The sequence below is a fragment of the Trachypithecus francoisi genome, unplaced genomic scaffold, assembly GCF_009764315.1.
Source record: "Trachypithecus francoisi isolate TF-2019V2 unplaced genomic scaffold, Tfra_2.0 Lachesis_group13, whole genome shotgun sequence".
Lineage (NCBI taxonomy): Eukaryota > Metazoa > Chordata > Mammalia > Primates > Cercopithecidae > Trachypithecus > Trachypithecus francoisi.
The window spans coordinates 1,057,605-1,084,605 of record NW_022681458.1 but is presented as its reverse complement, the minus strand read 5'-3'; the positions used below and the strand labels follow the sequence as shown (position 1 = coordinate 1,084,605).

At 61.5% G+C, this 27,001-nt stretch overlaps 2 protein-coding genes across 5 annotated transcripts; one reads left to right on the top strand and one right to left on the bottom strand.

The window, feature by feature from the left end:
* The first annotated feature begins 2,588 nt into the window (after positions 1-2,588).
* AGXT (alanine--glyoxylate and serine--pyruvate aminotransferase) lies at positions 2,589-13,296 on the top strand. The gene is given in 13 exon segments (XM_033229536.1): positions 2,589-2,833; positions 2,893-3,049; positions 3,052-3,179; positions 3,889-4,081; positions 5,349-5,413; positions 6,060-6,160; positions 7,357-7,427; positions 8,350-8,434; positions 9,490-9,585; positions 10,320-10,389; positions 11,723-11,818; positions 12,207-12,335; positions 12,898-13,296. Coding segments are annotated over 12 exon segments (1,242 nt in total). The 5' UTR covers positions 2,589-2,833; positions 2,893-2,949; the 3' UTR covers positions 13,006-13,296.
* Positions 13,297-15,055: 1,759 nt separating this feature from the next.
* On the bottom strand, positions 15,056-24,836 carry MAB21L4 (mab-21 like 4). 4 transcript variants are annotated; one of them, XM_033229532.1, is made up of 7 exons: positions 24,731-24,836; positions 23,397-23,882; positions 19,882-20,107; positions 19,197-19,274; positions 18,361-18,514; positions 16,669-17,025; positions 15,056-15,557 (listed from the first exon to the last, which is right to left on the bottom strand). In XM_033229532.1, exons 2-7 carry the CDS (start codon positions 23,878-23,880, stop codon positions 15,465-15,467), a joined length of 1,392 nt encoding a protein of 463 aa, XP_033085423.1. In that variant the 5' UTR covers positions 23,881-23,882; positions 24,731-24,836; the 3' UTR covers positions 15,056-15,464. The 4 variants fall into 4 exon arrangements, with proteins under 4 accessions (XP_033085423.1, XP_033085422.1, XP_033085425.1 ...); XM_033229531.1 differs by having other exon boundaries at positions 23,397-24,289; positions 24,731-24,811; XM_033229534.1 differs by having other exon boundaries at positions 16,669-16,887; positions 23,397-24,289; positions 24,731-24,811.
* Between the last annotated feature and the right edge of the window lie 2,165 nt (positions 24,837-27,001).

Genomic DNA, 27,001 nt, shown 5'->3' with positions numbered 1-27,001 from the left:
CCTACACTTTGGAAGGTACAGGTAGGTGGATCACCTGAGGTCAGGAGTTCGAGACCAGCCTGACCAACATGGTGAAACCCCACCTCTACCAAAAATACAAAAATCAGCCGGCCGTGGTAGTGGGCACCTATAATCTCAGCTACTCGGGAGGCTGAGGCAGGAGAATCACTTTAACCCGGAAAGTGGAGGTTGCAGTGAGCTGACATCATGCCACTTTGCTCCAGCCTGGGCGACGGAGCGAGACTTCATCTCAAAAAAAAAAAAAAATCCGACTCTATCTCATCACTGCCAGTTTATAAGCCGTTAAACTGGACCAATATAGCGGGGCTCCCAGTATACACCACCCCCTGCACTCCTAATACCATCATGTATGTTACTATAATGATGTAACCAGTGTAGGAAATAACCGTCGTGCCACCTAGTTTACATCCTACACCATGCACTGGCACCCGCCTGCTTTTAAACCTCCTCCCTCAGCACAAAAACATAGTCTTTCCCCCATATGAGGCCTCTTAAAAACTGTCAAAAGGCCCATTTCCTTTTTTCCCAACATTTTAATCAAAATAATCATCCTGCCCTCCTGGGCTCTTAGGGCCAAGCAGCCTCGCTAATAACTATTTAAACCCTTTTCCAGCTTTAGCCCTATCCCACCTTGGTCATTCTCATCACTATGGTGATTGTAGTCTGGGAACAACAGCTCCCACCCAAATCACTGTCTTGAACATCATTTCCAATTCAGAATTCTATTCAGAAGGAAAAGGGCCCTGAGACTTATTGTGACCAGAGTTGTGGGAACGATCACAACTCTTACCCGTTGGGGAGGTTTTACTTACCGGGAAATCACAACTAAGAGAACCTACTGCCTCCCTTGAAATAGCAAACCCTGGCACCTGTCTGTCAGCTCCACAAGTCGCCAGCAGGAGTTCGCTGCTTGGTCACAGGTGAGTTCTGGATTACCTCCTAGCTGAACAAGGAGGGGTCTGTGCTGTCATCAACAGGACCTGTTGCACCTACATTAATGTGTCTGGAGAAGTGGAACCCAATGCCCAAGAAATCTTCAAACAAGCCAAATGGCTACACACACTTTCCCAAAGTAACCAAGACTGGGCCCAAACTTTTCCTGACTGGTTTTCAAAAAACCCCTTGGCTTCTCCCATTCCTCAGACCTTTCTCTTCGGCGATTTTTCTTTTAATAGTTGGTCCCTGCCTTTTTTAATGCTCTCGTTAAGTTTCTATGTTCCAGATGACAACCATTCCACCTGCAGACGGCTATGCAGTCCCAATACCGCCCCGCAACGGCAGCTCAATTTCCATGGGGCTTCCTGACAGAACCCCGTCACGCGCTCCATGCGTAAGCTTTCATGACTCTTTATTCCCTTCACGACCAGAGCAAGAAAGGGAAAAACATGACCTATCCCCCGAACTCCCTTTCAGCAGGAAGTAGCCAGACGCACTGGACACCCCCTTCACTGTGCCAGTTCCCCTTTCTTGAGACCCCAACAGGAAGCAGGTGGACATGAGCATGGCGGAAAAGGAAGGGTCAGAGATTTCACCAAGGTAGTTGTCAGAGGGAAACTGAGGAGAGCAAAGATCACGTGGTGACCATCAGGCAGGCCCTGGAGGCTGTGGGGGGAACCTCTGTATTTGGGAAATGTAGAAGTAATTAGACTTCCCTATTATCTAAAGTCGGCACCTGGTTCCTCTTTTCAACCTAAAACGTATACATAACTAGAATTTCTATACGTCTCTGGAATGCAGCATGACGAAACCCACTGTGCAACTCCCTGCCTTGTGTGTGTCTGTACACCGTGCAGGTTTGTTTGCTAAATTGAGCCTGTAAACCAAAAAGTACCTGAAACAGGTCTCAATTAATTTAGAAAGTTTTTGTTACCAAGGCTAAGGATGCACCCGCGGCATAGCCTCAGGAGGGAGGACATCCTTGCCAAGCTCAAGGGTGCACCCCTGACCACAAGTGCCCAAGGTAATGGGGGCACAGCTTGCTTTTATACATTTTAGGAAGACATGAGCATCGATCAAATGTTGGTTCCATCTGGAAGGCTGGAACAACTCGAATTGGGGGCTTCCAGGTCATAGGGAGATTTAAACATGTTCTGATTGTCAACTGATTGAAGAGTTTGTACCAGCAGAAAGGGGTGTCTGGGTTATGAAATAGAGGCTGTGGAGAGCCGACGGCGCCTCCAGGTAGTGCGCTTTAGAGAGAAAATAGATGGTAAACGCTTCCTATCAGACTTAAGGCCTGCGTCGATGTTAATGCTGGCGGGGGATGCTGTGGCATGGCCCGAACGTCTTCCAGGTTAAAGTTTAGAGTGCCGCGGCAGACAGGGAAGCCTGTTCAGACGGTTGCCGGGAGGTCTTCGAATTTTATTTTTGGTTCACAAGCCTTCCCATCAGCTGTGCCAGGGTCAGCAAACTGCACTCCATGGGCCCAGTCTGGCCTGCCACTGCTTTTTGTAAATAAAGATTTATGGGAACACGCCCAGACCGCTGGCAGCTGCTTTGCAAGCACACGGCAGGGTTGAGTTGTTGCAACACAGACCACAGGGCCTGCTAAGCCTCGACGATCTGTGCTCCCGCCCTTTAAGAAACAGTTCTCTGACCTCTGAGCTAAGCAGGATAGGAGGGGCTGGACGTGCAGGACTCAGAGGGTGAGCAAGGAGGGCTGGGGTGAGGACACCTTTGTCACACGCTGCTTTTCTGTCACTCAGCCCTGGAGGATCCCTCTGCCTGAGGGCTCAGTCCCCTGCTGCCTGGCCCTGACCCGCAGGACAAGCACAGATAAGGCTCAGGGAACAAAAGCAAAAGGCAGGGTTGCCGTGGAAGCCTGTCCACCAATCCTCACCTCTCACCTCTGTGTGCCGCCTACTGGAAATGCGTGGAAGCCTGTCCACCAATCCTCACCTCTCACCTCTGTGTGCCGCCTACCGGGAAATGTTCCAGGCTCTGGCCAAGTCCAGTGCAGACCCAGGTCCCCAAGCGGCAGGTTGGGTGCAGACCATGGCCTCTCACAAGCTGCTGGTGCCCCCACCCAAGGCCTGCTCAAGCCCCTCTCCATCCCCAAGCGGCTCCTGCTGGGGCCCGGTCCCTCCAACCTGGCTCCTCGCATCATGTCAGCCGGGGGAATGCAGATCATCGGGCCAATGGACAAGGAGATGTACCAGGTAGGAGCGGGGGGCCACTTGGGGGCCTGGGTCTCACCTGTGTTCCCACCCGCAGATCACGGACGAGGGGAGGGGTCACTGTCTCTTCACTCGCGGGGGCCTGGGTCTGACCCTGTATCCACCCACAGATCACGGACGAGGGGGGACCGGGAACCTGGGTCTCGCACTGTTCCCACCCGCAGATCACAGACGCGGGGGCAGGGAGCCTGGGTCTCACCCGCTACCCAGCCACAGGCAGATCACAGACGAGGGGGGGCGGGGAGCCTGGTCTCACCCTGTTCCCACACACACGCAGATCACAGACGGTGGGGGCGGGGAGCCTGGGTCTCACCCTCTACCCAGCCACACGCAGATCACAGACAGGGGGCACCATCTGTGGTCCACGTTGTCCACTGGGGCAGCCCCTGGAAGCCGAGCCAGGGTGGGTCAGGGTGCTGGGCCCCAGGCCCTCAGTTCTTTCCTGGCCACTCCTTGGTGTGAGGCTGGGAACTTCCAGAGCAGTGGACTCTGCACCCTGCACATGCCCACGGCCCTCCCCTCACCTGGCCTCCCCACTCCCCGTGAACGCAGTGCCTTTGGCCTCCCGGAGGGTGGGCAGAAGAGTGCCAGGTGCTGGAGGAGCCTGGGGAGCCCTTCCAGCCTGGCTCCTGCCCCTCCTGCCTCGGAGGGCGGGGAGCCTGGGTCTCACCCTGTTCCCACATACACGCAGATCATGGACGAGATCAAAGAAGGCATCCAGTACGTGTTCCAGACCAGGAACCCGCTCACACTGGTCATCACTGGCTCCGGACACTGTGCCCTGGAGGCCGCCCTGGTCAATGTGCTAGAGCCTGGGGATTCCTTCCTGGTCGGGGTCAATGGCATTTGGGGGCAGCGAGCCATGGAGGTCGGGGAGCGCATGGGTAAGGGAGAGAGCCAGGTGGGGACGGCCCTGGCTCCATCCTTCAAGGCCTCCCTGGTCTCCCTCTGTTTGAAGCTGGTGGCCCTGTCCCTGGGTGAGCGCTTACCCACCCTGTGGCCCTGCACGCACGTACCTCCTCTCAGCCCGCTGCCTCCTCCAGGTGGTGTCAGGGCACTCGTGGGGCCTGACTCTGATAGGGCTAGGAGTAGCACAGGTGCCCCAATCCCTCCAGTCTCCTCGAGCTGTTTCTGGAGCGCGTGGGGGATGGCACGGCAGGGAAGCCTCTGGTCCCAGCACACACTCCTGAGAGCCCCAGCCGCTGTCCGGGGCCCCAGGCACCAGCTCTGCTCTGTGACAGGGTGGGGTTTCAGAAGCTGAAGCCTCCCCTCAAATCTCAGCAGCCCCCCTTCTGGAACCTTGATGTGATCCCCAAAATACGGAGGTATGGACAGAGTACTTGCCTCTGGAGTACACTTTTCTGGGAGAGACAGGAGCAGGAGTGTGCCCTGGGTTTAGTGCTTGATTGTGGCATTGAGGGACATCGGTTTGGCCAGCTCCACAATAGCCACACTGGTTAATACTCAACCAACCGCCACAGCCAAGAGGGTCCCGATCCCAAGTCCACAGACTTTTCAAGGGGACCCAGGGTCGGCAGAGGCCAAGACCCCGAGTGGACATCAGAGCACTCAGGCTCAGATGCCTGCGGTATGTGGCCTCCCTGTCCCCATTCTGTACCCTCAGCTGCAGGTTCTTCCCCTCCCACAACCCTGGCCACGAGCAGCACACAGGATAGGGGAGAGAGAAGGAGGGGACGAGGGCCTGATTCCTGAAGTCCCCAGCTCCAACAGAGGGCAAGACTGCTTCCTCCCTCACCCCTCATCCTTCACTCTGTCATCCACCACACCAGTGGTGTGCCAGCCCTGGGCCAGGTGCACTCCTTGTGCCAGCCCTGGGCCAGGTGCGGCCCCGACCCCCGGGAGCTCACTCTGCTTGGGGAGGCGCTGGCCAGTGTGGCCTGAGAAGGGGTGTTTGAGCTGAGCTCTGTCAAGAGCACCCCAGGAGCCTTGGCTCCAACAGTCGGGGGTCAAGATGGCCCTGGCTCTACACACAGAGAGGCTTTCACTGGGCAGAGTGCACCCTCCTCTTCAGGCAGCCAGGGTGGGATCCAGCCCTCACAGGGCCCCCCTGCTCAGCAGGGCCACGGGTGCCCAACGCTAGCTTCTGCAGTGTGTGCGGGACACTCACAGCCCACTCTGTTCCGCACCCAGGAGCCCGAGTGCACCCAATGACCAAGGACCCTGGAGGCCACTACACACTGCAGGAGGTGGAGGAGGTAGGGAGACCCAGGGTGGGGGTCAGGTCTGGAAGGAGGTTGGGGGGCATGCTGGCTCACAGGCTGCCTGGAAGTGGCCAGCCAGTGGGGTGGGATCAGAGCCGGGAGGCTGGGCCCATGGCTGGCCCTCAGCCCATCCTAGCATCTCCTGAGTGGCCACAGGGGAGGGTTCCATTACCTGAGAATGGTGGGAAGACTGGTAGGGAGGCTTCTGTCTGGCAGGGAAACTGAGTCAGGAGCCTGGTCCTGTGGGCAGGGCCAGAGGGGCTGGAGGCAGGAGGCAGGGTTGTGGTCAGGGCTGCAGAGCATGACCCTGACACTCAGGATACTCCACCCTGTGGGCTGAAGTCAGCCTCAACCTACCCGGAGTGTGGGGACTCCGTCCATCTAGCAACAGCCATCACAGGCCGGGCAGCAGGCTGGGGCCACCCTTCCTCCATCTCTGCACAAAAGTCTTGTTCTTGAAAAAGCCCTCCTCCCAAATCGGAGATGCCCCAGCCTCCTCCTCGCATGCACACTGTCAGGGAGGGGTTGAAGCACACCCAGCCCCTGCTGCCTGGAGCTGCGCCACCCATGGGGGGTTTGTTGGGGGGGCCCTGGCCCCTGCCCCTCTGAGCTTCGCCTGTAGCCATCCCTGCTTCCCCAGGGCCTGGCCCAGCACAAGCCGGTGCTGCTGTTCTTGACCCACGGGGAGTCGTCCACCGGCGTGCTGCAGCCCCTTGATGGCTTCGGGGAACTCTGCCACAGGTGAACCTGGCCCCAGGGCGGTGGGCCGGAGCACAGCTCAGAGCCAGGCTGTGGGGAGGGGTAGGTACGGGTCCCTCTGGTGCTTCTGCCCCTGGTCCCCACCTCGGCCTCTGCCACATGGTGTGGGGTGCAAGCACCTCCCAGGTCCTCTTTGCTCTGGGCTGAGTCTAAAGACACCCCCAGGCCCCGGGGCAGGCTCAGGTGCTCCCTGGCCGAGCGCCCCCACGGTGCCCACTGACCTCTGTCCGCATGACTGAAGAGGGCTTGGCACAGACCTCCAGATCTTGCCAGGGCCTGTCCCCACCTCGCCCCGAGATTCCAAGGGCACTAAAGCTGTCTGATGCCCTCCACTTCCCTCCTCCAGCCTCCCTCACCCCCACTTGGGGGTGCACAGGGCAGGGCCTTGAATGGAGTCAGATGGGATTCCTGAGAAATGGGGACAGAGCCCCTTGGGACCTAGCAGACCCGTCGGCAGGTCTGAGCACAGGACAGAGGAGAGAAACTCCATGGCCAGGGAGGATCCCTCAGCAGGGCCCCCAGCCCGGACAGCTTGCTGCATGGACCGTGGCCATGAATAAAGCTCACAAACATCACCTGGCCGGCTTCAGCAACACCCAGGCCGTCCCCACCTGCAGCCAGCACGAGATACTTTCTGTATCTTTTTTTTCTTTACAAGAAAATATGGAGGTGAAGGAGGGTGAGAGTTCGGAGGGTGAGAGTTCGTGGTGCTGCTGTTTGTGCTGTTCCGGGACTCTGTCCCCTCTGGCCCTGGACTCTGGCCAGTGGCTGGGCCGAGCAGCTGTTGGCAGAGGGAGGCCCAGCCTGGTGCCACCCTGGTCCCTGGGGTCCACACAGGCCCTCATGTGCCTGCTGTCCCTGGGGAACCACAGACTGCCCGGCTGACCCTCTTCAGCACCGCTGCAGGGCCCTGCAGCTGGGTCCCACCAGGGCCGTGATGCTCCCTCACTCCCCCAGCTCCTTCTGCTCCAATGATGAGGGCTGGAAAAGGAAGAGCCACAGGTCCTGATGGATCCTGACAGGCAGGAGAAGGCAACTGGCCAACTCCTGGGGTATAGGTGGGAGGCACCCCCCCTTCCTTGCCAGCCTGAGGCTCAGAAACCCCATCCAGGCTGGGGCCCAAGCCCTCCAGCGGCCCCTGCCTCACCTGCGGCCCTCTGTTCCATCCCCCTCTCTAGGTACAAGTGCCTGCTCCTGGTGGATTCGGTGGCATCCCTGGGTGGGACCCCTCTTTACATGGACCAGCAAGGTAAGGGTGTGCTCTGAGGGCCCTACCCAGCCCAAGCAGCCAGGGGCTCCGCGTGCAGGAAGCCCTGCTGGAAGCGCGCGTCTGGCAGCCAACACTGCGGGTTCAGCCTCATCTCCATCAGGCCCAGGGAAACTCTCACTCCTTGCCGGGGCAAGAGCAGCTCCATGAACTACCTGGCACCCCAGTGTTTCCACTGAGCTTTCAGATCCAGACATGGGGACTGGCAGGGGGATAGCTGGTGGGGGACATTTGAGAGGCCCCAGAGCTGTAGTAGAAGCAGTGGGAAGAGGAAGGGCCAGGGCTCCAGTCAATCAGGTGTAGGGGACCCCTCTGCCAAACCCCCAGAGGCTCAGTTTCACATCCACCCTGCACCCCGCCAGGCTGCCCATAGCAGTGAGCACCACTGCACAGGGTCACCTTGCAGGGAACCTCAGCCAGGCCGGCCGAGGGGACCAAGGAGCCTCCTGTGCCCATCGTTTACGGGGAGAGCCTGCACCCTGCACCCACTGCGGTGCCTGCCCGCCCACTCCATGGGAGCCTCTCTGTTTCTGCAGAGCCCTTCCTGATTTGGGAGATCTCAGGCAGGAAGGGAGGGATTTCTGGGCTGATCCTCAAACTACTACTGAAAGCAGGGACCTGGGGAGGGACCCAGGGACATGGTGCCAGGGGTGGCAGGGCTGTCCCTGGGGACCAGCACAGCGGACGGAGAAGCTGCACTAAAAGGCTCAGGCCTGAGGTCATGGCTGCCATGCAGCAGTGCTGAGATTCGAACCCAGGACTCCCTTCCATGTCTCCCCTCCCATCATGTACGGATTCTTGGTGGGGTCGTAGCCCACCAGCCCATTAGCTAGGCAGGCACCCCGCTGGACTGGCCTGCCCTGTGGTGGGGCTCACCCGTCCCAAGCAAACCACCCATCTACAGGCATCGACATCCTGTACTCAGGCTCCCAGAAGGTCCTGAACGCCCCTCCAGGCACCTCATTCATCTCCTTCAGTGACAAGGCCAAGTGAGTGACCCACAGACCCTCACCTCTGTGCAGGGCTGGGCTTGGAGGGAGCTCAGGTGGCCCGAGGCAGGAGGGGCAGGAGCCAGGCTGGAAGGGCTCCCCAGGCTCCTCCAGCACCTGGCACTCTTCTGCCCACCCTCCGGGAGGCCAAAGGCACTGCGTTCACGGGGAGTGGGGAGGCCAGGCGAGGGGAGGGCCGTGGGCATGTGCAGGGTGCAGAGTCCACTGCTCTGGAAGTTCCCAGCCTCACACCAAGGAGTGGCCAGGAAAGAACTGAGGGCCTGGGGCCCAGCACCCTGACCCACCCTGGCTCGGCTTCCAGGGGCTGCCCCAACGGACAACGTGGACCACACATGGTGCCCCCTGCAGTCCCAATCTCACCTCCCGCTCCTGGTGTCCAGATTCCGAGCCCGGCCAGGCAGGGGTGGGGGAAGAGGGCCAGGCCTCACAGGCGGTTCACATCCAGCTGCAGCCTGGCAACTGGAGGTGCCGTTCCCCAGAACAGAGAGGACTTTGGGGTAAAGTCAGGAATTCGGTGTTGGACATGGGAGGTCTGAGATGCCCGCTGGACCACAGGGGAGGGTGAAGGAGGCGGCTGGGTGTGAGTCAGGAGCCTGGGGAGAGACTGGGGCTGGCCCACCAACTTGGAGTTGTAGAGACGGACATATTTAAAGTTTCAAGCCTGGCCAGTGTGCCCTGGGGCCCGAAAGCAGTCACCTTTGGATGATGTGAGAAATGAAAGCTGACCCTGTAGGAAGGGCTGGGGGAGAGAAAGGGGCACACCGAATGGAGGCAGCTGGCCTCGGTGCCCCCCGCAGGGTCACACCCACATGGGCAGAGGTGCAGGCTGGGTCCAAGGGCCAGCAGGACTGGACAGCTGAGGGACCCAGGACCTGCCCGGTCTCACACTGGCCCCTGAGTACAAATGCAGCTGGGGCAGGCCCTCCTGGGGGCCCCACCCCACCTCACTCCTGTGAAACAGGACAGCCAGCAAGACCGCTCCGGCCTTCAGCCCAAACTGAGGGGCCGGTGCTCAGGCTGCTTTTCCTCCCCAGAAAGAAGATGTACTCCCGCAAGACGAAGCCCTTCTCCTTCTACCTGGACATCAAGTGGCTGGCCAACTTCTGGGGTTGTGACGACCAGCCCAGGATGTGAGGCCCGGCAGGGACGGGAAGGTGTGGGGGGGCTGGGCATGGCTGGCTGGGGGGACGCTGACCTTTCAGTGCACTCGGATTCTCCGAGCCCCCCACCTTCATGCTGTAGGAACCCCAATTGGAGTCCCAGAATTCACCTGCATCAGGCAGTCAAATGCCCCACCCTGGGTTTCCCCATTCCTCGATTGGCCCGAGGCTCTGGGCAAGGGCATGGCCCCCAACTGCCCCTTCCACAAACACTGTCCCCCCGCTCAGAGGTCCCAGCACATCCTCGGGCACTTTGGACCTGGCCCTGCCATGCCTCCCCACTCCTGGGCCTCAGTTTACCCCCTCTCAAAAGACAACCTTGACCATAAACCCAAGGCCCCTTATGTTACACACAGGGACAAGGCTCCAGGAAAGCTGCCCTAGCCCGGTGGGCACGGAGGGCCAGTGCTGGCTTCGTGGGCACGCTGCGCCTGAGGGGCTCAGCAGGGTGGCGGTGGTGCGTGTCTCTGCTCCTGTACCACCCACTGCATCCTGGCCGGGCCCCACATGAAGCCATGCTCTCCCCGGCAGACGAAGCTGCCTTCCCGGTCCACAGTTCTGAACTCGGACGAGACTCCTCTGTGGGGGATACTGGCCTGTGCTCAGAGAGCCTGTGCTGTTGGGGCTGGGGCAGACAGAGCTAATGCCCCGTCTGCCCCCGAGCCTGCCCATGGTGCTGGACCAAGCCCCCTCGTATCTGACAGGTACCATCACACGATCCCCGTCATCAGCCTGTACGGCCTGAGAGAGAGCCTGGCCCTCATTGCGGAACAGGTGCGTGGGCTGCACTCCATAGGAGGAGACAGGGCCACTGGCTGGATGGTCGAGGGCACGGCCTGCAGAGAAGGAACCATTCCTGGTGCACAGAGAGAAGGGAGCCTGCCAGAGAGAGGCCCTCAGTGGGGATGGGGGAGAGAGGACAGGCCCCGGGCGCACTGGCTGTGGGCAGGGCCGGGAGGACACAGCCCCAGGGACAGATGCAGCAATGGGGCAAGTGTGGACGCTCCCAACCATTCCACTGCCGTGTGAAGCAGTAAGTGAGGCCCGGTGAGTGGCGGGCTCAGAGAAGGGGAGTCCGCTGAAGGGGCCAGAGACATGCAGCCTGCGGATAGGTGGGTGTGGATATAAAGTGAGGGACTGGAAGGTCCTGCAGGCTTGTCCTGTGTCCCACAGGGCCCATTGCCAGCCACCAGTCCAGAGTCTAGGAAGGGTCCCCAGGCTGCAGTCAGCTTCCCGTGAGGTTGCAAGGCCGTGCCTGCCATGTTAGTTCTCCTGGGTCCACTCATAAAGCCACTGCCTAGGGCTGGGTTAGTGCCGGGGTACCCCCGTAAGCTGGATGCCACCCGTACCCTTGGGGGAAGGCGAAGGGTCAGGCGCTCACACAGGGAGAGGCTCTAGCGTCGTAAAGGTGGGTGGGGGTTGTGAGTCAGTCAGAGAAGGGAGAGAACAGGACCAGGGCACAGTCAAGGGTGGAGGCGTGGGGACCTGGCAGAGTGAGGATTGCAGGGGCACGTGTTCAGGGAAGACAGGCCAGGGCCAGAGGAGAGAGCAGCTGCTGCCCCGGGGGACCCACCTGGGGTGGCCATGGGAGCTGGTGGCTGGAGACCGGGAGGACCCGAGGTGATGACACTGAGAGGCCCAGGGCTGGGAAGACCACCCCTCACCTGCCGGGAGCGGAGACAGGAGCAGTTCTGGGGAGGATGCCAGGTAGGGGAGCCGGCCATGAGAGGACAGGGGGCCTGGAAGCCGGCAGCCTGAGCCCTGGCCCTGATCCACCCCAGCCCTGTGTAGCCCAACAACCCTTCCCCTCCCTGCTCAGCCCCCTCCCCCCCTGCAAGGCGTTCTCCCCTCGTCTCCTCCGGGGCCACAGGCAGACCCCCCACCCCGTCTCTCGCAGACCCCTCCTCTGTCTCTCCCAGACCCAGATGTTTCCTCCTGCCCTGGGGTAGTCCCAGGCCCTGCTCCTGGGCAAAGCCAAACGGAGAGCTCCAGGGGCTCCCCTGCACCAAGGCCCGCAGAGTCAGGTTTTTCCTCCTGCACCACAGAGGGCGGGGCTTCCTGCCTACCCCACCCATGCCACTGCCCACTGGTGCCATCTCCCACTCAGGGCCTGGAGAACAGCTGGCGCCAGCACCGCGAGGCCACAGTGTATCTGCACAGGCGCCTGCAGGCGCTGGGGCTGCAGCTCTTCGTGAAGGACCCGGTAAGGAGGCCCCTGGCAGTGGGCAGCCCTGCACTCATGGGGAAGGATGAGGGGCTCCTGCCCAGCTCCCTCAGGAGGGACACTGGCTCCTGAGAAGAGGGGGCGGCTGCCGGGTGGTGTGGCCCCAGGGCCAGGGAGCAGTCTCGACAGGAGCCACGAAGTCACAGCTCCCGGGCTCTGATGCCAGATCTCAGGACGGCCTGTGATCTCCCAGCAGGAAGTTGCCCACTCACTGCCTCCTGAAGGGTGGGGACCCTGCTCTCCCCCAGCCCTTTCTCCCCCGGCTCCTCTGTAGCCTGAAACCAGGGCAGATGGCCCCAGCCAAGAGCTGTCACGAAGGCCCGTGTAGGGCCTCTCAGCCACTCACTGAGCCAGGTCCCTCCTGCAGGCGCTCCGGCTGCCCACGGTCACTGCTGTAGCTGTGCCCGTTGGCTACGACTGGAGAGACATCGTCAGCTACGTCTTGGACCACTTCGACATTCAGATCATAGGCGGCCTCGGGCCCTCCACGGGGAAGGTGAGAGGGAGTGCCTCGAGGGCCTTTGGCAGAAACCAAACCCACCACCCCTCCTTGAGCAGGACTGTGCACCAGGTCTGGGGCAGGCCAGGGTCATCCAACAGCCCAGACCGAGGAGCGTCCAGAAGGGTCTGCTCTCCAAGGGGTATCCAGTAAAGTGTGTCCTGTCTCCCCTGCTCCCACCCCAGCCTGCTGAGGTCACCAGGTGCAGCCTTTATGATTCCACTCGGAACGTCCTTCCTTCCCTCTGAGCAGACCCCGGAACCAGCCGGGAAGCCCCACGCCTGGGTCCGGCTGTGTCTCCGAGCGGCAGTGGGGAGGGGCCTTCACTGCACCACCCTGCCCTCCCGTATAGCTGCGGGTGCAGAGGGAGGAGAGCCTGCCCTGGCCTGGGTGTTCGGGGGCCTCCCCTGCGACCTGTACGGGGCTCTCAGCTCCCCTCATGGACACTGGGTGGGTGGTCCTTGCTCAGGAGAGCCCATCCTGGCTCTGGCCAGCCGTTGGTCGGGGTCAGGTGGGTCCCAGGCGGGAGGCTGACGTCGGCCTGGCCCGTGCCCCCCAGGTCCTGCGGATCGGCCTGCTGGGCCGCAATGCCACCCGCGAGAATGTGGACCGCGTGACGGAGGCCCTGAGGGCAGCCCTGCAGCACTGCCCCAAGAAGAAGCTGTGACCTGCCGGCTGGCACACACCCGGCCCATGCCCAGCCCAAGGGATCAGGAGGATCAGGAGCAAACAGACCCTGCAAGGTCCCCCAGGCCTGGGGACAGGCAAGCCACTGACCCAGCCCAGGAGGCAGAACCAGGCAGCCTCCCTGGCCTCAGGCAGCCCTTTTCCCTCCAGCGGCACCTCCTGGAAACAGACCACTTGGGCGCAGGACCCAGTGCCTTCCAAATGAGTGGCAGTTCCCCGGCCGTGAGCCTCCCGGGAATGTGTAATAAAGGGCCTGGCCACCTCTCCTCACTGTGTGGGATGGTCTGTGAAACAGTCTGACAGGAGAGCATCTCTGCTCCTTCAGCTGCCTGATTGTGGACTTGAGAGGGACACTCCTCATCCTGGAGCCCACAGGGCAGATCCTCTCCTGGAGGGGGTGCTGTCACTACACTCTAGCCCCAGATGTCACACCCCCAAACGTCCTCACGCATCACCTCCAGGTGAACCACACGGCCCACAGGGCTGGTTGGAGACCCCTCTCACAGACAAGGGCACCTGCGTGCTCGAGAGCACACAGCCAGGACCTGAGCCCATGACACGCGGAAGCCTCCAGTGGAAGGTCCCCTATGCTCCCATCCAGCCAGTGCCCACCCCTGGACTGCCTGGCCTCTGTGGCCATAGATCAGCCTGGCATATTTGAATTTATTTATTTATTTGTTTGTTTGTTTGTTTTGAGATGGAGTTTCACTCTTGTTGCCCAGGCTGGAGGGCAGTGGCACGATCTCAACTCACTACAACCTCTGCCTCCCGGATTCAAGCGATTCTCCTGCCTCAGCCTCTGGATTAGCTGGGACGACAGGCACGCACCACCATGCCCGGCTAATTTTGGTATTATTTAGTACTGATGGGGTTTCACCATGTTGGCCAGGCTGGTCTCCATCGAACTCCTGACCTCAAGTGATTCACCTGCCCTTCCGTTCCATTAGGAGTCAGGTGGGAGCCATGATCCTGCCCTTCCACCAGCCCCATTCTAACCGGGGAGGAGCAATGGCATTTTGTGTCCCCTTGGGTCTCGGCTCAGGCCCTGGATCTCGCAGCCTTCAAGGGGCCTGGGCATCTCCTTTTGCGAGTGTGCACTTTCTCTGGCAGATGGTCAGAAGTCCCTTTCAAGGAGGCTCCAGGGAGCTGCTGCTGCATGAATTGCAGGTTCCCTCCAAGAGCCTAGGGTGTGAGCTGCGGCTCAGGCACTGAGGGGTAAATGCCCCTGAGAGGTCAGAGGTGGAGAACAGGAAATGTCCAACAGGCAGGACCCATGCAGGTCACCGGCTGCAGGCAGGCAGTGCTGGGCTGATGAGAGAATGTGAGGTGCGGGGGACACAGAATGGTAAGGACAGAGTGGAGGTGGCATCAGATGCCAGGAGAGGACACCTTACATCAGAGAGGGAGGATGTATTAGGAGGTTCTTGTACTACTGTAAACAACTACCTGAGACTCGGTAATGAATAAAGAGGTTTAAATGACTCACAGTCCCGCAGGCTGTGCGGGAAGCATGGCTGGGAGGCCTCAGGAAACTGACAAAGTGGAAGGTGAAAGAGAAGGAGGCACATCTGACATGGCCGGAGAAGGAGGAAGAGAGCAAAAGGGGAGAGGGAGGAGCCACACACTCAAACAACCAGATCTCATGAGAACTCACTCACTATCACGAGAACAGTAAGGGAGAAATCCACCCCCATGATCCAGTCACCTCCCACCAGGCCCCTCCTCCAACACTGAGGAGTACAATTCGACATGAGATCTGGGTGGGACACAGATCCAAACCGTATCAGGGGCCACTTCCACGGGAACAGGAAGAAGCAGATGGGACTAGTCCTTGGCAGGTGGGCTCATGGCTGTGTGTGCACCCTCAGTTGCCTTTAGTTTGCTCTAAGAATGAGGTAGGAGTGAGGGATGGCTGGGGAAGGGGGGTCTTTCACAGAGAATGGAGAAGACTCAAAATTATCCGTCTGCATACGAGCCTCTTCTACTTCTAGGGGAAATACTTTCCACACAGATATACAAAAAGTGGAGAGTCCCCTTTCTGCTGTGTATACCCAGCACATTCATTTTTTCAAGACCAAATATACAGCATTTCTTCTCCAAGGAATGGCACGCAGTGCAGGCAGGGCCAAGCCCTCAGCTCCAGGTCTCCTGCCGAGGCTGTTTGCTTAACAACGCCATGTGGCTGGGTCAACATGTGCCACGTAGAGTTTGGCACCTGCATCTAGGCCCTGACCCAGGGAGGAGGTGCTCCAAGAGGGCTGCCATGCCCCACCAGGCACTGAAAGACTCTGAGAGGCCACTCCTGGGGACAAAATCCCTCCACTGTCCCCCTCAATGAGAAGCCCATTCCTTCTTCCAAATGTCCCAGGAGCCTCCCATGGTGCAGTGCAGAGTCTGTCAGGCAGCCGAGAACAGGTGGCCAAGACCAGGTGGCCCAGCTCAGCTCTCCTGGCCGCCCAGAGTCCTGGTCTTCTGGAAGATGCTCTGCATGGCAGAGATCCGGTCTTTATCCTGGATGTTGAGGACCTGGAACTACAGGCAGGGTTGCAGGGGAGAAAGGTTACGAGGACCCCGGAGCCCACGATAAGCTCTCAGGGCCAAGAGCACAGCACGGAACAACTGGCTGTCCCTGGGCCATGCTGGGCCTTCCTGCCCCGGGTATCTGCCTGGATGGGCATCCCAGAAGCAGAGCGGCCCCGGCCTCTGCTCCTCCCTGAGCCCCGTTTCACACACGGCGCCCTGGCATGGGCCTGCACAGAGGAGGCCCCACGGGGTGCTGCTTGGAGCCTGCCTCTGGCGACCACCCCACCCTCACCCCACCCTGCCCACACAGGTCTGCTGAGAGCAGAGCATGGCCCTTGCCCCCTAATCTGCAGGCTCTGGGGTAAAAATTCTTAAGTGCTGGGCATGAGGGGAGACCCCAGGAGGCCATCAGCATCTCAATAGGCAGAAGTTTGCTAAAATAGGATAGGAGATGCCCAGCAGAGGGCAGCTACCCTGTGGCCTCACTGTGACTAGGACACGGGAGAGGGTGGCTGAGAAACCCCCAGTGTGCCCTGGAAGGAGACCGTGTTTGTTCCTGGGATGAGGGTGAGGGCCGGGCCCTGGGCGAGGAGCAGGGTGGACTCTGGGCAGGCTCGGCAGAGGTGGCAGAGCCTGGGGCACAGGGAGGGACAGTTGGTGGAGCCTCCAGGCACCCATGAGAAGTGGCCCAAGGGGCACAGGGTCCCAAGGAGCATGGCTGTGGATTCTTGAGTCCAGGGAGAAAAAAAATGTTCCCTGTGGGGCCCAGGTAAGGCCACAGCCCTTCCCGAGGAATGGAACTCCAGGGTGGGCAGCTGGGGCTCTGAGCATTTACCAAGTGTGAGCTGGGGGGCAATTCTGGTGGGAAACGGAAGCAGGGTCAGACCCACTGCCCTGGTTCCAGGGAGCAACCCCAGGCCCTGAGGGGACCCACCCATGACCCGTGTGACCCCCAGACATCACATGTCCCCACAGACGCTCTCCATCTGAGCCCTGACCTGGCCTCAGCATTCCTGGGGCCACCGACCCGGGAGAGAGTCGGCAGGGAGCTGGGCCAGGGCTCCGCCCCCACCCTCCCACGCCCCTGGGCCTGCCCAAGGCTCCCGTGGCCAGCACCCACCTTGTCCAGCAGGACGTCGAAGTAGGCAGTGGCCCAGTAAGTGGGGTCACTGGCCGGCAGCTGCAGGAGCGCCTTGAGCCCGGAGCCGATGCGCGGCGGGGGGCTGCGGCCCAGGTGGGTGGCGTGGATACGCAGGGCCGCCTCGGGCTGGCTGGCAAAGCCCTCCACGCGCTGGTAGATGGCGCCGAGGTCCAGGCTGCTGCCCTGCAGCAGGTTGCGCTGAGGGTGGAGGAAGTGGGGCAGCTTCCGTGTGGCCAGGCAACAGAGCAGCACCACCAGCAGGCGGTACACGGCGCCCTGCAGCTCTGCCCAGTCCTCGGGCGCTGGGAAGAGCACGGAGGCCCACAGCAGCACCGTCTGTGGGACAGCAGGGTCATCCCTGGCCTCCTGTCCCGCCTGGCCCACCCTGTACTCCCACCCTGCACTCCCACCACCCTCACCTGGCTGCCCCTCCCTCCTCCCACCCGCACTTCTCCCTACTGTGCGCCCTCCCCTCCACGTCCCAGTCAGAGTCCTAGGCCCCTCCCACCCACTGCCCTCAGCCTGCTGGCTCCCGAAGGCATGAACCCCCTCTCTCTCCTCCCCTGTCTGGCTCTGGCCCTGGCGCCCCACCCCAGCTCCTCCTTTCACCCCCCAGGACCTCCCTTGGGGGCCTCTGCAGCTCTCAGCATCCTCTGGGCCTTTCTCTCCTTCCCTCTGCCGCGTTGAGCTCCTACTCACCCCCTACAGCCCAACCCAACGGGTCCATAGCATTGTCACAGTCCTAGTCTGTGTGCTCACGACCCCCGGCCTGAACCACAGACCTGGGCTGCCTGCGGCAGCCCCAGAGACCCTTCCCCTCCATCCTGCCCCAGGTCCTGTCCCACAGCGGCTTTTCAAACCCTCTTCTTCTACCGCCCCTCACCCTGCAGTTGAATTTGGGGCTTCAGAACCACCACGCATCCGACCTCAAGGGGGGCTGGAAGCTCCAGGTCAGGTGGAGGCCTGAGAGGGCGTGGTCAGAGGTCACCTGGGGACTGCCAACACCAGAAGGGGCACCTCTCCCTCAACACTGAGCCAGGTGGAGGGGCCAGCCCCATCTGTGGAGCGGCGCCCGGCCAGCTACGCACTCTAGGGAGCGGCCAGCCGAGCAGACACCCCAAGACAGCACAGCACCTGCTTCCTCAGGGTTGGGGTAGGTTGGAGTCCCTGGCCCCTGCCTGTTCCTTGCTCTTCTCAGCATTTGACATTACAAAGCCCCAGGACAGAGCTCTGCAGAATGGCACTGTGGCCCAGGAAGTAGAGACAGGGGTGTGCCTGGGCTCTCCTGGGAACCCCAGAGGGAGGTGTCCCAACCGGTGACACTCCCAGACCCTGGGAGGAGGCTCGCTGGGCGGGAACACTGGGCTCTGTGAGGCCCCACCCTGAGCTTCTACCCAACAGGGTCCCAGGGCCAGGAGGGCCGCCAAGGTCATGGCCCAGGGATGGCGAAGGCCAGCCTGCGGCACCACAGCACCTGCGGCCACGTTTCCATGACCCCCATGAGCCACAGCCTCACCTCAGAACCTGGACAGGCCCTTTGAATCCCCCCAACTCCGACTCAGGGCTCATACCAGCTGCCCACCAGTCAGGGCTGGCAGGAGGGACTCGCCTGGGTGCACCTACCCCTGGGCCCTGCTGACAGACAACCCCCCTGAGTCCCGCCCTGCGTACCTTCAGGTGGCCAAAGGTCAGGCCGTCAGTCTGGCCGCCGTCTCGCCAGCTCTCGTGGTTGACCCGGTCGAGGATGGAGAGGCTGTCCAGGCGATGGCCCTGCAGGGAGCCCAGCTCCCCCAGCAGCCTGGTGAGCAGGTAGTCAGTGGAGGTCCTGGGGCCCAGACAGATGCACTGGGTCAGCCCCCGCCGCTGTTGGCCCCAGCATGGGGAGCCCCTGAGCCCAGAGGTTCAGGCCCTGGCCGGGCTCATGCTGTGCTGCGTCTGCTGGTGGGACCCAACCTGGACCCCAGGCCTCTCGGGAGCTGCGGTCATCAGCTGTGCAGTGTGCACGCCTGCTTTTCGTGGAGACTCCCTGGCCCTGAATACAGAGGGAGGTTGGAGCCTCCAGGCCAACCCGGCCCTTTGTGTAGACAGGAAGATGCCTCTCAGACCTGCCCAGGTTGGAGCCACCCAGCCCGGGGGTGTGACAGCTCCACCCATGGCCCCTTCAGGAAGCCCAGGGCGGCAGCCTCCAGTGGTGGCCACACGATGGGCTCAGAATCTCTGCTCCACACCCCAGCCCCGCCCATGCCCATAGCTCGGAGCAGCTCACACCAGAGGACTTGCTGTGCGCGTGCTGGATGGGGTGAGGTGGTGGAGCTTTGGCACCGCACCCTCATGGGCCCACCCTTCACGGAGCCACAACAGAGGACAGTCATGCACCCAGTGTCTCCCCCAAGTCTATGGGACGTGGAGCACCAAAAATGTCATTTTCCCATTTAATTGCAAAAATGACTCTGCCCAGCCAGCCCTTCCCCTTCCTTGGCAGGCAGACAGGTAGTTATTCCACAAACCTGGACACCGCCCCTGCCTTGCACCAGCGGGTCAGCGGGAATGCAGGGCAGGTGACTGGCGCTCCGCCGAGCCTTTCTCTTTTGGGGAAAACCACAGGAGGGGCATGACCAGCTTTGCAAAGCCCCCCACTGACGAGCGTGGATTCGATCATCCTTCCAGCGAGTGAGGGGGTGTGAGCCACCCCGAGGGGCTGTTGCAGCGGTGTCAGATCTGGATGGGGTGAGGTCCCTGGCCAGGTCTCCAGGGGAGCTCAGCCTCTGCCCAGTGACCCTTTCCTTCCTCTCACAGACACCAATGTGGATGCACCCCCATTGTGTGGGGACCCTCTCAACTTCTCTGGGAACCCTCCTGCCTGGACAGGTTGCCTGACCTCTCAGCTATTTTCCTGCCCCAAGCAAAAGCTGGGTAGTGGACGGTCCCATCTAGGGCAGCCATCCACAATTCCAGGTCTCTCATCACCCAGCGTCAGATGCCACCAGGCCCCTTTCTACTTGGGAGAGGACATATCTCCACCCTCCCTACAGCCAGGGACCCCAGTAATTTCAGTGGAACACATGTGCCCATGGGGGCAGAGGCAGATGGAGGACCCTGCAGATGCTCCTGGCTGGGGCCGGGGAAGCATGGGGGCAGTGGCCCCTTCCTGCCCACTCCCCAGGAACCTTGTGACCGGGAGGGTGCACCTACCTCCAGAGCTGGCTGCTGGCCGGCACCAGGTCTACCCCTTGGCTGAGGATCCTTCTCAAGCTGCCCTCAGGGAACCCAGGCATCTGCTGGGCCCCCTCCAGGGCAGGCACCCCAAGCTTCCTTCTCACCACGGGCACCACGTGGAAGTTGATTGTTCTCCAGCCGCTGGACACCAGCAAGGACAGGTGGAGCTGCTCCTCCCTCAGGCTGGCTGCGTTCAGCGAACCTGCAAAGATCCAAGTCACACGCTCCTCCTCGATCCGCCTCAGCCGCCCAGGACACTCCACAGCCCTCCTCCTGCTGCCAACTTTGCTCCTGCCCCTCATCACCTCTCCCCTGCAGCCCTCTCTGCTGGCGCCCACCTGCAGGCTGCAGCTCCCCAACCCTGGACACCTGCGTGCATCCCTGGACCTCAGCCAAGTGAGGAGCTGGCCACCATGCCATGAGTGAGGAGATGGCCACTGGTGACCATCCTCGGCACAACTGTCAGCTCAGTGACCTGTAGCATCAGTGATGACAGCAGCGTCCGACGTGAGGTTTTCCTTTGCCAGGCACTGCCCTCACCCCGTACCCCAGGACCATGCCTGCTGTGCCTTCCCAGGCCTTCCTAAGCCTGCTCGCTCTGCCCCAGCCCTGGGACCAAAGTCCCAGCCCTCAGCTGGCCCCCTACCTTCTGACGATGGCCCTGGTGTCTCTGCTGCCTTCTCTGCGGGGAAGGAGGCAGCAGTAGTCCAGGCTGAGGCCACAGGGCTCCCACTCCAGAACTGGAGAGGGTGGAGCGAGGCTAGGCCTTTCCTCCCCAGAATTTGCCTCCTCCTCCCCATGCCCCCTGCCCTGCCCCTGGAAGCTTCCCTGAGAGCCCCCTGCCACTCACATCAACTGCATGCACAGGAGCCCCATGTTGGACCCAGCTAGGGGACCAGTCTACGCGATGAGGGCAGCTGGGGCAGGAGGGACAGGCCCAGGCCGGGACTCAGTTCCCATGGAGAGAAGAGGCGGCGGCGGCCGCCAGTCGTGGGGAGCCAGCTTGGCCACCCGTGTTTCTGGGCTGCCCAGGCCAGCGGGCTCACAGCGAGAGCTCAGCCGCTCTTCCTGACCAGGTCTGGGTCCTACGCTTCCCAGAGAGCCCCTGCCCGAGAGCCCCATGGCCTCTGTCACCCCACGGGGGGCACATTCTGGCCAAGAGGTTTCCCACCCCCTTCCCTACTCAGACCCCACCTGGGGCCCAGCCCAGTGCCCACTTCCCTAACATGGAGCCCAGAGCCCCCGGAGGGCCCGTTCCAGGGTGTCATGGGGCTGGGGCTGGGGGCATTCTGGTGAATCCAGGGGCCCTCTGACCTCTGCCTCAGTCACCCAACCCCCCCAAAACAAATTAATACCTGAGAATGAAGAGGGTGAGGTGTCACTCAGGGTGACTGCAGACACCGGCACGGCCCCTGCCCAACACTGGCCCAGGGGCCAGGGGAGAGGCCGCCCCTCCCCCCCCAGCACTGTCCAGCCGGGGTGCCCAGGTCACAGGGAGCGGGGCCCAGGCAGAATGCTGGCGTGTCCCCAAGGGAATCTTGGCATGTGCCTTGGGAAAGGTCCCCATCACGAGTGAGCATGGGGCCTGCCTTCCCCCCATCCCACCGCCCTGGGGCCCTCCCGGAGGAAGCCTGGTGCCGGCTGTGTGGGACCTCAGCACCCACAATCTCCCGCGGGGCAGTTCTGGGGACACCTCTGGGACCCACCTCAGGGCAACCCTGGCTCTGCTGCCTGGGCAGTCCATCCCACAGAGGCCCCAGTTCCCATCAATGAAAGAGAAGGAGGCCCCCCCAATGCAGCATTTGAGGTGCCTGCCATTCAGAGCCGCCTCTAGTTCCACACACCGCATCTGCCGTGGCCCACACACGCTCGCTGCCCATGACGTGGCAGCTTGGAAGGCAGCCACAACTGCACCAGCCCAGCCACAGGCCACAGCCCTGGGCTGGTCTCACCGGTTCCCAGGGTGGGGGCAGCCTGACCCCTGCCACCCAGGCTGCCACTTCCCTTTTAAGGTAAGTATCAGGAAACAATGCCTGGAATCTCCCTGCATGCCCAGCCCAGCGCAGCTTCAGGGGCCGTGGGCGCGGCCTGCAGTATCGGGTCGGCTTTCTCAGAGCGCACTCTGGGGGTGTGAGGAGCCTGGCAGCTTAGACTTAATCCTAACGACTCAGGGCCTGGCACAGCCTCCTGCTCACCCCACCCGCTGACCTCACGAAGGACATGAGGGTCAGATGAATACCAGAGAGGTGATTCGAGGCAACAAAGCCCTGTGAGGACTGTGGTGACTCACATGTGACAAATTCTGTTCCAGTCCCCAGTTCCCTTCCAGGACAACCTGATCCCCCGGAGGATGGCTGCACTACTCAGGGTCCCCATCATCCTGGCCCCTGCACAGGCCAAGTCCAGTTCTCTCAGCCACCCTCGCTGTCAAGGCAGCCCCTGCTAAAGGAGCCCTGGGCTCAGACTTGCCCTGGATCATATCAACAGGGCCCCAAAGTTTGGGCCAGGCGCCGTGGCTCACACCTGTAATCCCAGCAGTTTGAGAGGCCCAGGTGGGCGGATCATCTGAGGCCAGTTCAAGACCAGCCTGGCCAACATGGTGAAACCCCGTCTCTACTAAAAATACAAAACTTAGCTGGGCGTGGTGGCCTATGTCTGTAATCCCAGCTACTCGGGAGGCTGAGGCAGGAGAATCGCTTGAAGCCGGGAGGCGGAGGTTGCAGTGAGCCAAGATTGCACCACGGCACTCCAGCCTGGGCGAAAGAGTAAGACTTGGTCTCAAAAACAAACAAAAAGTCCCAGAGGAGAGACTGAGGCCAACCCCTGGTCCATGCGGAAGCCCAGCCTCAGAGCCCACTTGGGGTTCAAGACACCAATAAGCAACTCAGCCACAAGCTGATAAGACATGCACACACACATGCACACGCATTCACACCCCTGCACTCATGTGCACGCAGGCAGGCACACACACACCCCTCCCACCTGGTGCAACATGACCAGACACTGGAAGTGGGCGTGGGACGGCCTCAAGGATCCTTGAGGTCCAGGCTGTGACAGGCAGCAGAGCCACCGGCCCGCAGCCATGTGAAGGACCCTCCTGCAAATCCACCAGCAAAGCAGCTGCCCCAGACTCCAGCCACTGGACGAGCGGCAGCCATGGAAACCACCGTGCAAACACACACGACACAGAACACATCATCTGTCTTTAGAGGCATTTGGAGCTGGAAGACCTAAGTGAGGTCCCCCGACTTCTGTGCCCCAAGATGCTGTTCACATTTGCACAGTGTCACACACGTGCACACACGCCTGTGCATGCAGTCACACACAGAGGACAGTCGCCACCCTGTGTGCATGTACACGGCAATCACACACATGTGCACTCATACACTTGCATGCAGACACCCACACAGTGAGCAGGTACAGCCCTCTGAGCACCCACACAGCAGCCCCTCGGTACACACAGATACACGTGCAGTGGGCTGTGCCTATACCTGGCCTGATGAGACTATGGTGCTTGCAGTGTACGACGGCTGCCACCAGCAGGTCCTTGAGGACACACAGGACCTTGCTGGGCACAATGTGTCCACGGCACTTGGCGTCACTCTCCGAGGAGGCAGTGAAGATATCGTCGGTGGTCCACCGCTCCAGGCCAGCCCCTTCCCTGGGCACACCCAGTCGGCATACTTCAGGGCCATCCTCCGGCTGGGTGGCCTCTGGCTCCTCAATCAGTAGAGCCTCGGCATCCACCCACAGGGGCACCTCCATGTCCAGCGGGTCCTCAGAGGAGCGCAGGGCGAACTGGAAGGCCTCCAGGCCGCGGGAGTAGTCCACGATGAAGCGGGGGTCCAGGGCATGCACACGCTCCAGCACCGTGAGCAGCACGTTCTCTGCGCGCTGGAAGTCCTGGGCACGTGGCGCCTCCCGGGACCGGATAGCCTGCAGGTAGTGGTGCCACAGGGGCACCTGCACGGCCATGGCTGAGGTGGGGACAGCAGGGGCAGGCATCCCTTCAGTGGTGGCAGGTGAGGGCCAGTGGCCCCTGAGGACGGCTCCGCAGGCCGGCTGTGCAGATGGGCTGGGAGGAGGCACCTGCCCAGGTAAGCAGCAGGTCTGCAGGTGGGGCCTCAGCTCCCGCAGAGCAGAATTCCAGAGTGACAGCACAGTGCAGCAGGTTAAATAGCTGAACTATTTAAGGCCTTTGAAGTGGGGGTGAGTCAGTCCCCAGCAATTGGGAATGTCACAGGGGCCGTGCAGGGCAGGCAGAGGCTGGGCTTGGTTACCCTCCTCCCTCCCATCAGAAGAGCTCTCACATCTTAGGCCCAGGCCCCTGTCCCAGCCAGGCTTGGGGTCCCTGGAGAAATCCTGCTGCTGGACTGTGCCGTCCCTGGAAGGGGAGCCTGTGTGTATTCCTGATGGGCCTCCTTCCACCCTCCTCCCCACAGCCCCGGGGCCAGGTCTCTGGATGAGGCCCCCCTGCCCCAGCCTCCCTGACAGGTTGGAGGGAACACAAGGCACCCCATGGCTCAGTGAGAAAGGGGAGGCAGGGCAGTGGTTGCCCAGACCCCGCGGTGGGGGAGCCCCGGACTCTCTAAGGCTGCCTGGAAGGCGGGGAACCTGGAGGCTGTGTCTCTGCAATGTTCCCCTCAGACACCTGTGCCTGGCTTAAAGGAAGACGCCTCAAACGTGCACAGGCCACAGTCCTGGCATGGCTCCTGCCTCTGCCCCAGTTGTGCGTCCAGCCATCTGGGCCCCAGACCCCTGGGCTACCAGTCCCCACCCCACCCCACCCTGCCCGGCCTCCAACCTGAGAGGAGCTGGCACCCACCTAGCCTGGGAGCTGGAGCTCATCTGGTCGTGGAGAGAAGCAGTCTCCGTGGCTTCACCTCACCCAGGTGGAGAACTTCGCCCCACCACCCCCTCCAGCACCTGCGCCAGGCACCCTGCCCGCCCCGCCCCCTCCCTGCACAGGGCCGTGCAAGTCCCAACCAGCAGGGAGCCGCCCCACCAACCCTTGGCCCTGCCAGCTGGCCGGGTGCGCTGGGTGCTCAGCTGCAGGGGTGTCTGCAAACAGCAAACGTGGAGACGGCCCCACTCGGCGCCGTGGAGATACCGCCCCTGCAGCCACCGCACATGGGCCTCTCTCTCCCGGGGCAGCTGCACCTGAGTCAGAGCTGTGGGCAGAACCACGACCCCGGGGGTGTGGGGCAGGGGCAACAGCCACTCACTTCCTGGTGCTTGAAAGCCCCTGTGAGGGGCTGCGGCCCAGTGAGTGGGTCTCTGCTTCCATGCCTCCCAGGACAGGGAGCTCACCCCCTCACAGGAGAGCCCATGGTCAAGAGACAGATATCCCTCCTCCACGCTGGCCCACTCCTGTTCACTGGAGTTGGTTAGAGCACGTGTCCCCCTCCCCAGGGCAGCTGTTCAGGTTCGAGGGCCCATTTGTCCTAGGCCCTCACCCACGGCCTGCCTAGGTCCCCACACACAGCCGTGTGCCACAGTCCTCCGTCTCCACAGGACTCTGGCCTGCGGGGAGGTGGATGATGACACCTTCAGTGTCCCAGCTCCTCCTTCCCAGGAACCTCCCAGTGTTCTGAATTCACCCAGGAGACCCCCGACCCCACCCCAATCTACCCAAAGTGCCCAGGGGCTCTGAGCCATGGGAAAGGCTGGCTCCTCAGGCGCCAAGCTGCTCCCTCCAGCAGCCACAGAGCAGGGCCCTTCTCCCTCGGGGACAGCCCCCAGGCTTTGCATCTCCCTTTGCCCCTAAAGCCCCCTCTCCGCTGCTGTCAACACCAAGGGCCCAAGACCAGGCCCCCCTCTCCTCTCCTCGGCAGGGGATTCCACCTGGCTGTCCCCCTTGTCAGTCCTGGTTGACACCCTGTCCTGTCCTTCACTGGCTCTGGCCTCCTGGCTCCCACCAGTTCCTGAGCCGAACCCAGCTGGTTGCCCCAAGGGACTCCACTCTCTCCACTTGTGCCCCAGCTGAGGTCGGAGCCTCCGATGGGCCAGGCCCCATCCTTGCCCCTTGGCCCCTCTGGCGGGTGACGAATGACACGGTGAGTTTCCTGTGGCTGGAATGGTGTCACATTCCTCAGTGTACCCGAGAGCTGGGCATGATGCCTGGCACACAGGAGCATGTGGACCACACCAGGGAACTGTGGGCAAGCAGTGGTCCCTGGGAAGCTGTACCCGTGCGAGAGAGAGGCGAGCCGCTGCTGACGGAGGGGATGCGGGCACCCGCCCTGGACAGCTGGGCAGCTTTGACCACAAAGGGCCAAGTGCTCCAGAGGCCTGCAGGCAACCACTGGCTACAGTGCACCCAGGACTCCAACTCTGACCCCAGGAGGGCAGCATGGTGAGGGTGGGGAGAGTCAGAGAGACCAGACGTGCCATGGGGCCTTGGCAACTCAAGAAGGGGTTCCTTGGCACCCGTGGCAACCGCAAATGCTCAGATGGGCATTGATTGAGTCTCTCAGCAGCGCTCAGGGCCACAGCATGGATCTTGTATTTCAGGAAGTCCCAGATGTGCTGGGAAAGGCGGGGTGGGAAGGACACATTCCAGCCTGAACAGAGTCCCTGGGCTGAATCGAGGGAAGCACCAGGGGCGCACCCTGAGCTGTGGAGGCTCCACGCAGCTGCAGCCCACAGCAGGGGCGTTTCCAGGGCTGTGACAGACCACAGCGGAGGTAAAATGACAGAAGCGAATTCTCACAGCTCTGGAGGCAGACGTCCAAGAGCACGGTGTTGCATGGCCGAGCTCCCTCCGGAGGCTCCAGGGAAGCGTGGCTCCCGCCTCTCCCAGCTCCAGTGCAGCCGCGTTCCTCGACCACGTCTCTCCATCTCTGCTGCCTCCGTTCTCACGTGATCCTCTCCTATGGGCAGCTGTGCTATCTCTTTCTGCTTCTCTTACAAGGACACTGGGGAGAGCATTTAGGGCCACTGGGCTGTCCCAGATAATCTCATCCCACAGGTCTCAATTCACCCACAGTTCAGTCTGTTACCACGTAAGGCCACACTGTCTGCTGTGCTTTATGAGGTCCTGTTCACAGGTTCTGGGGACTAGGAGGTGGCTGTTCCTCAGCCAGCCGCAGTCAGC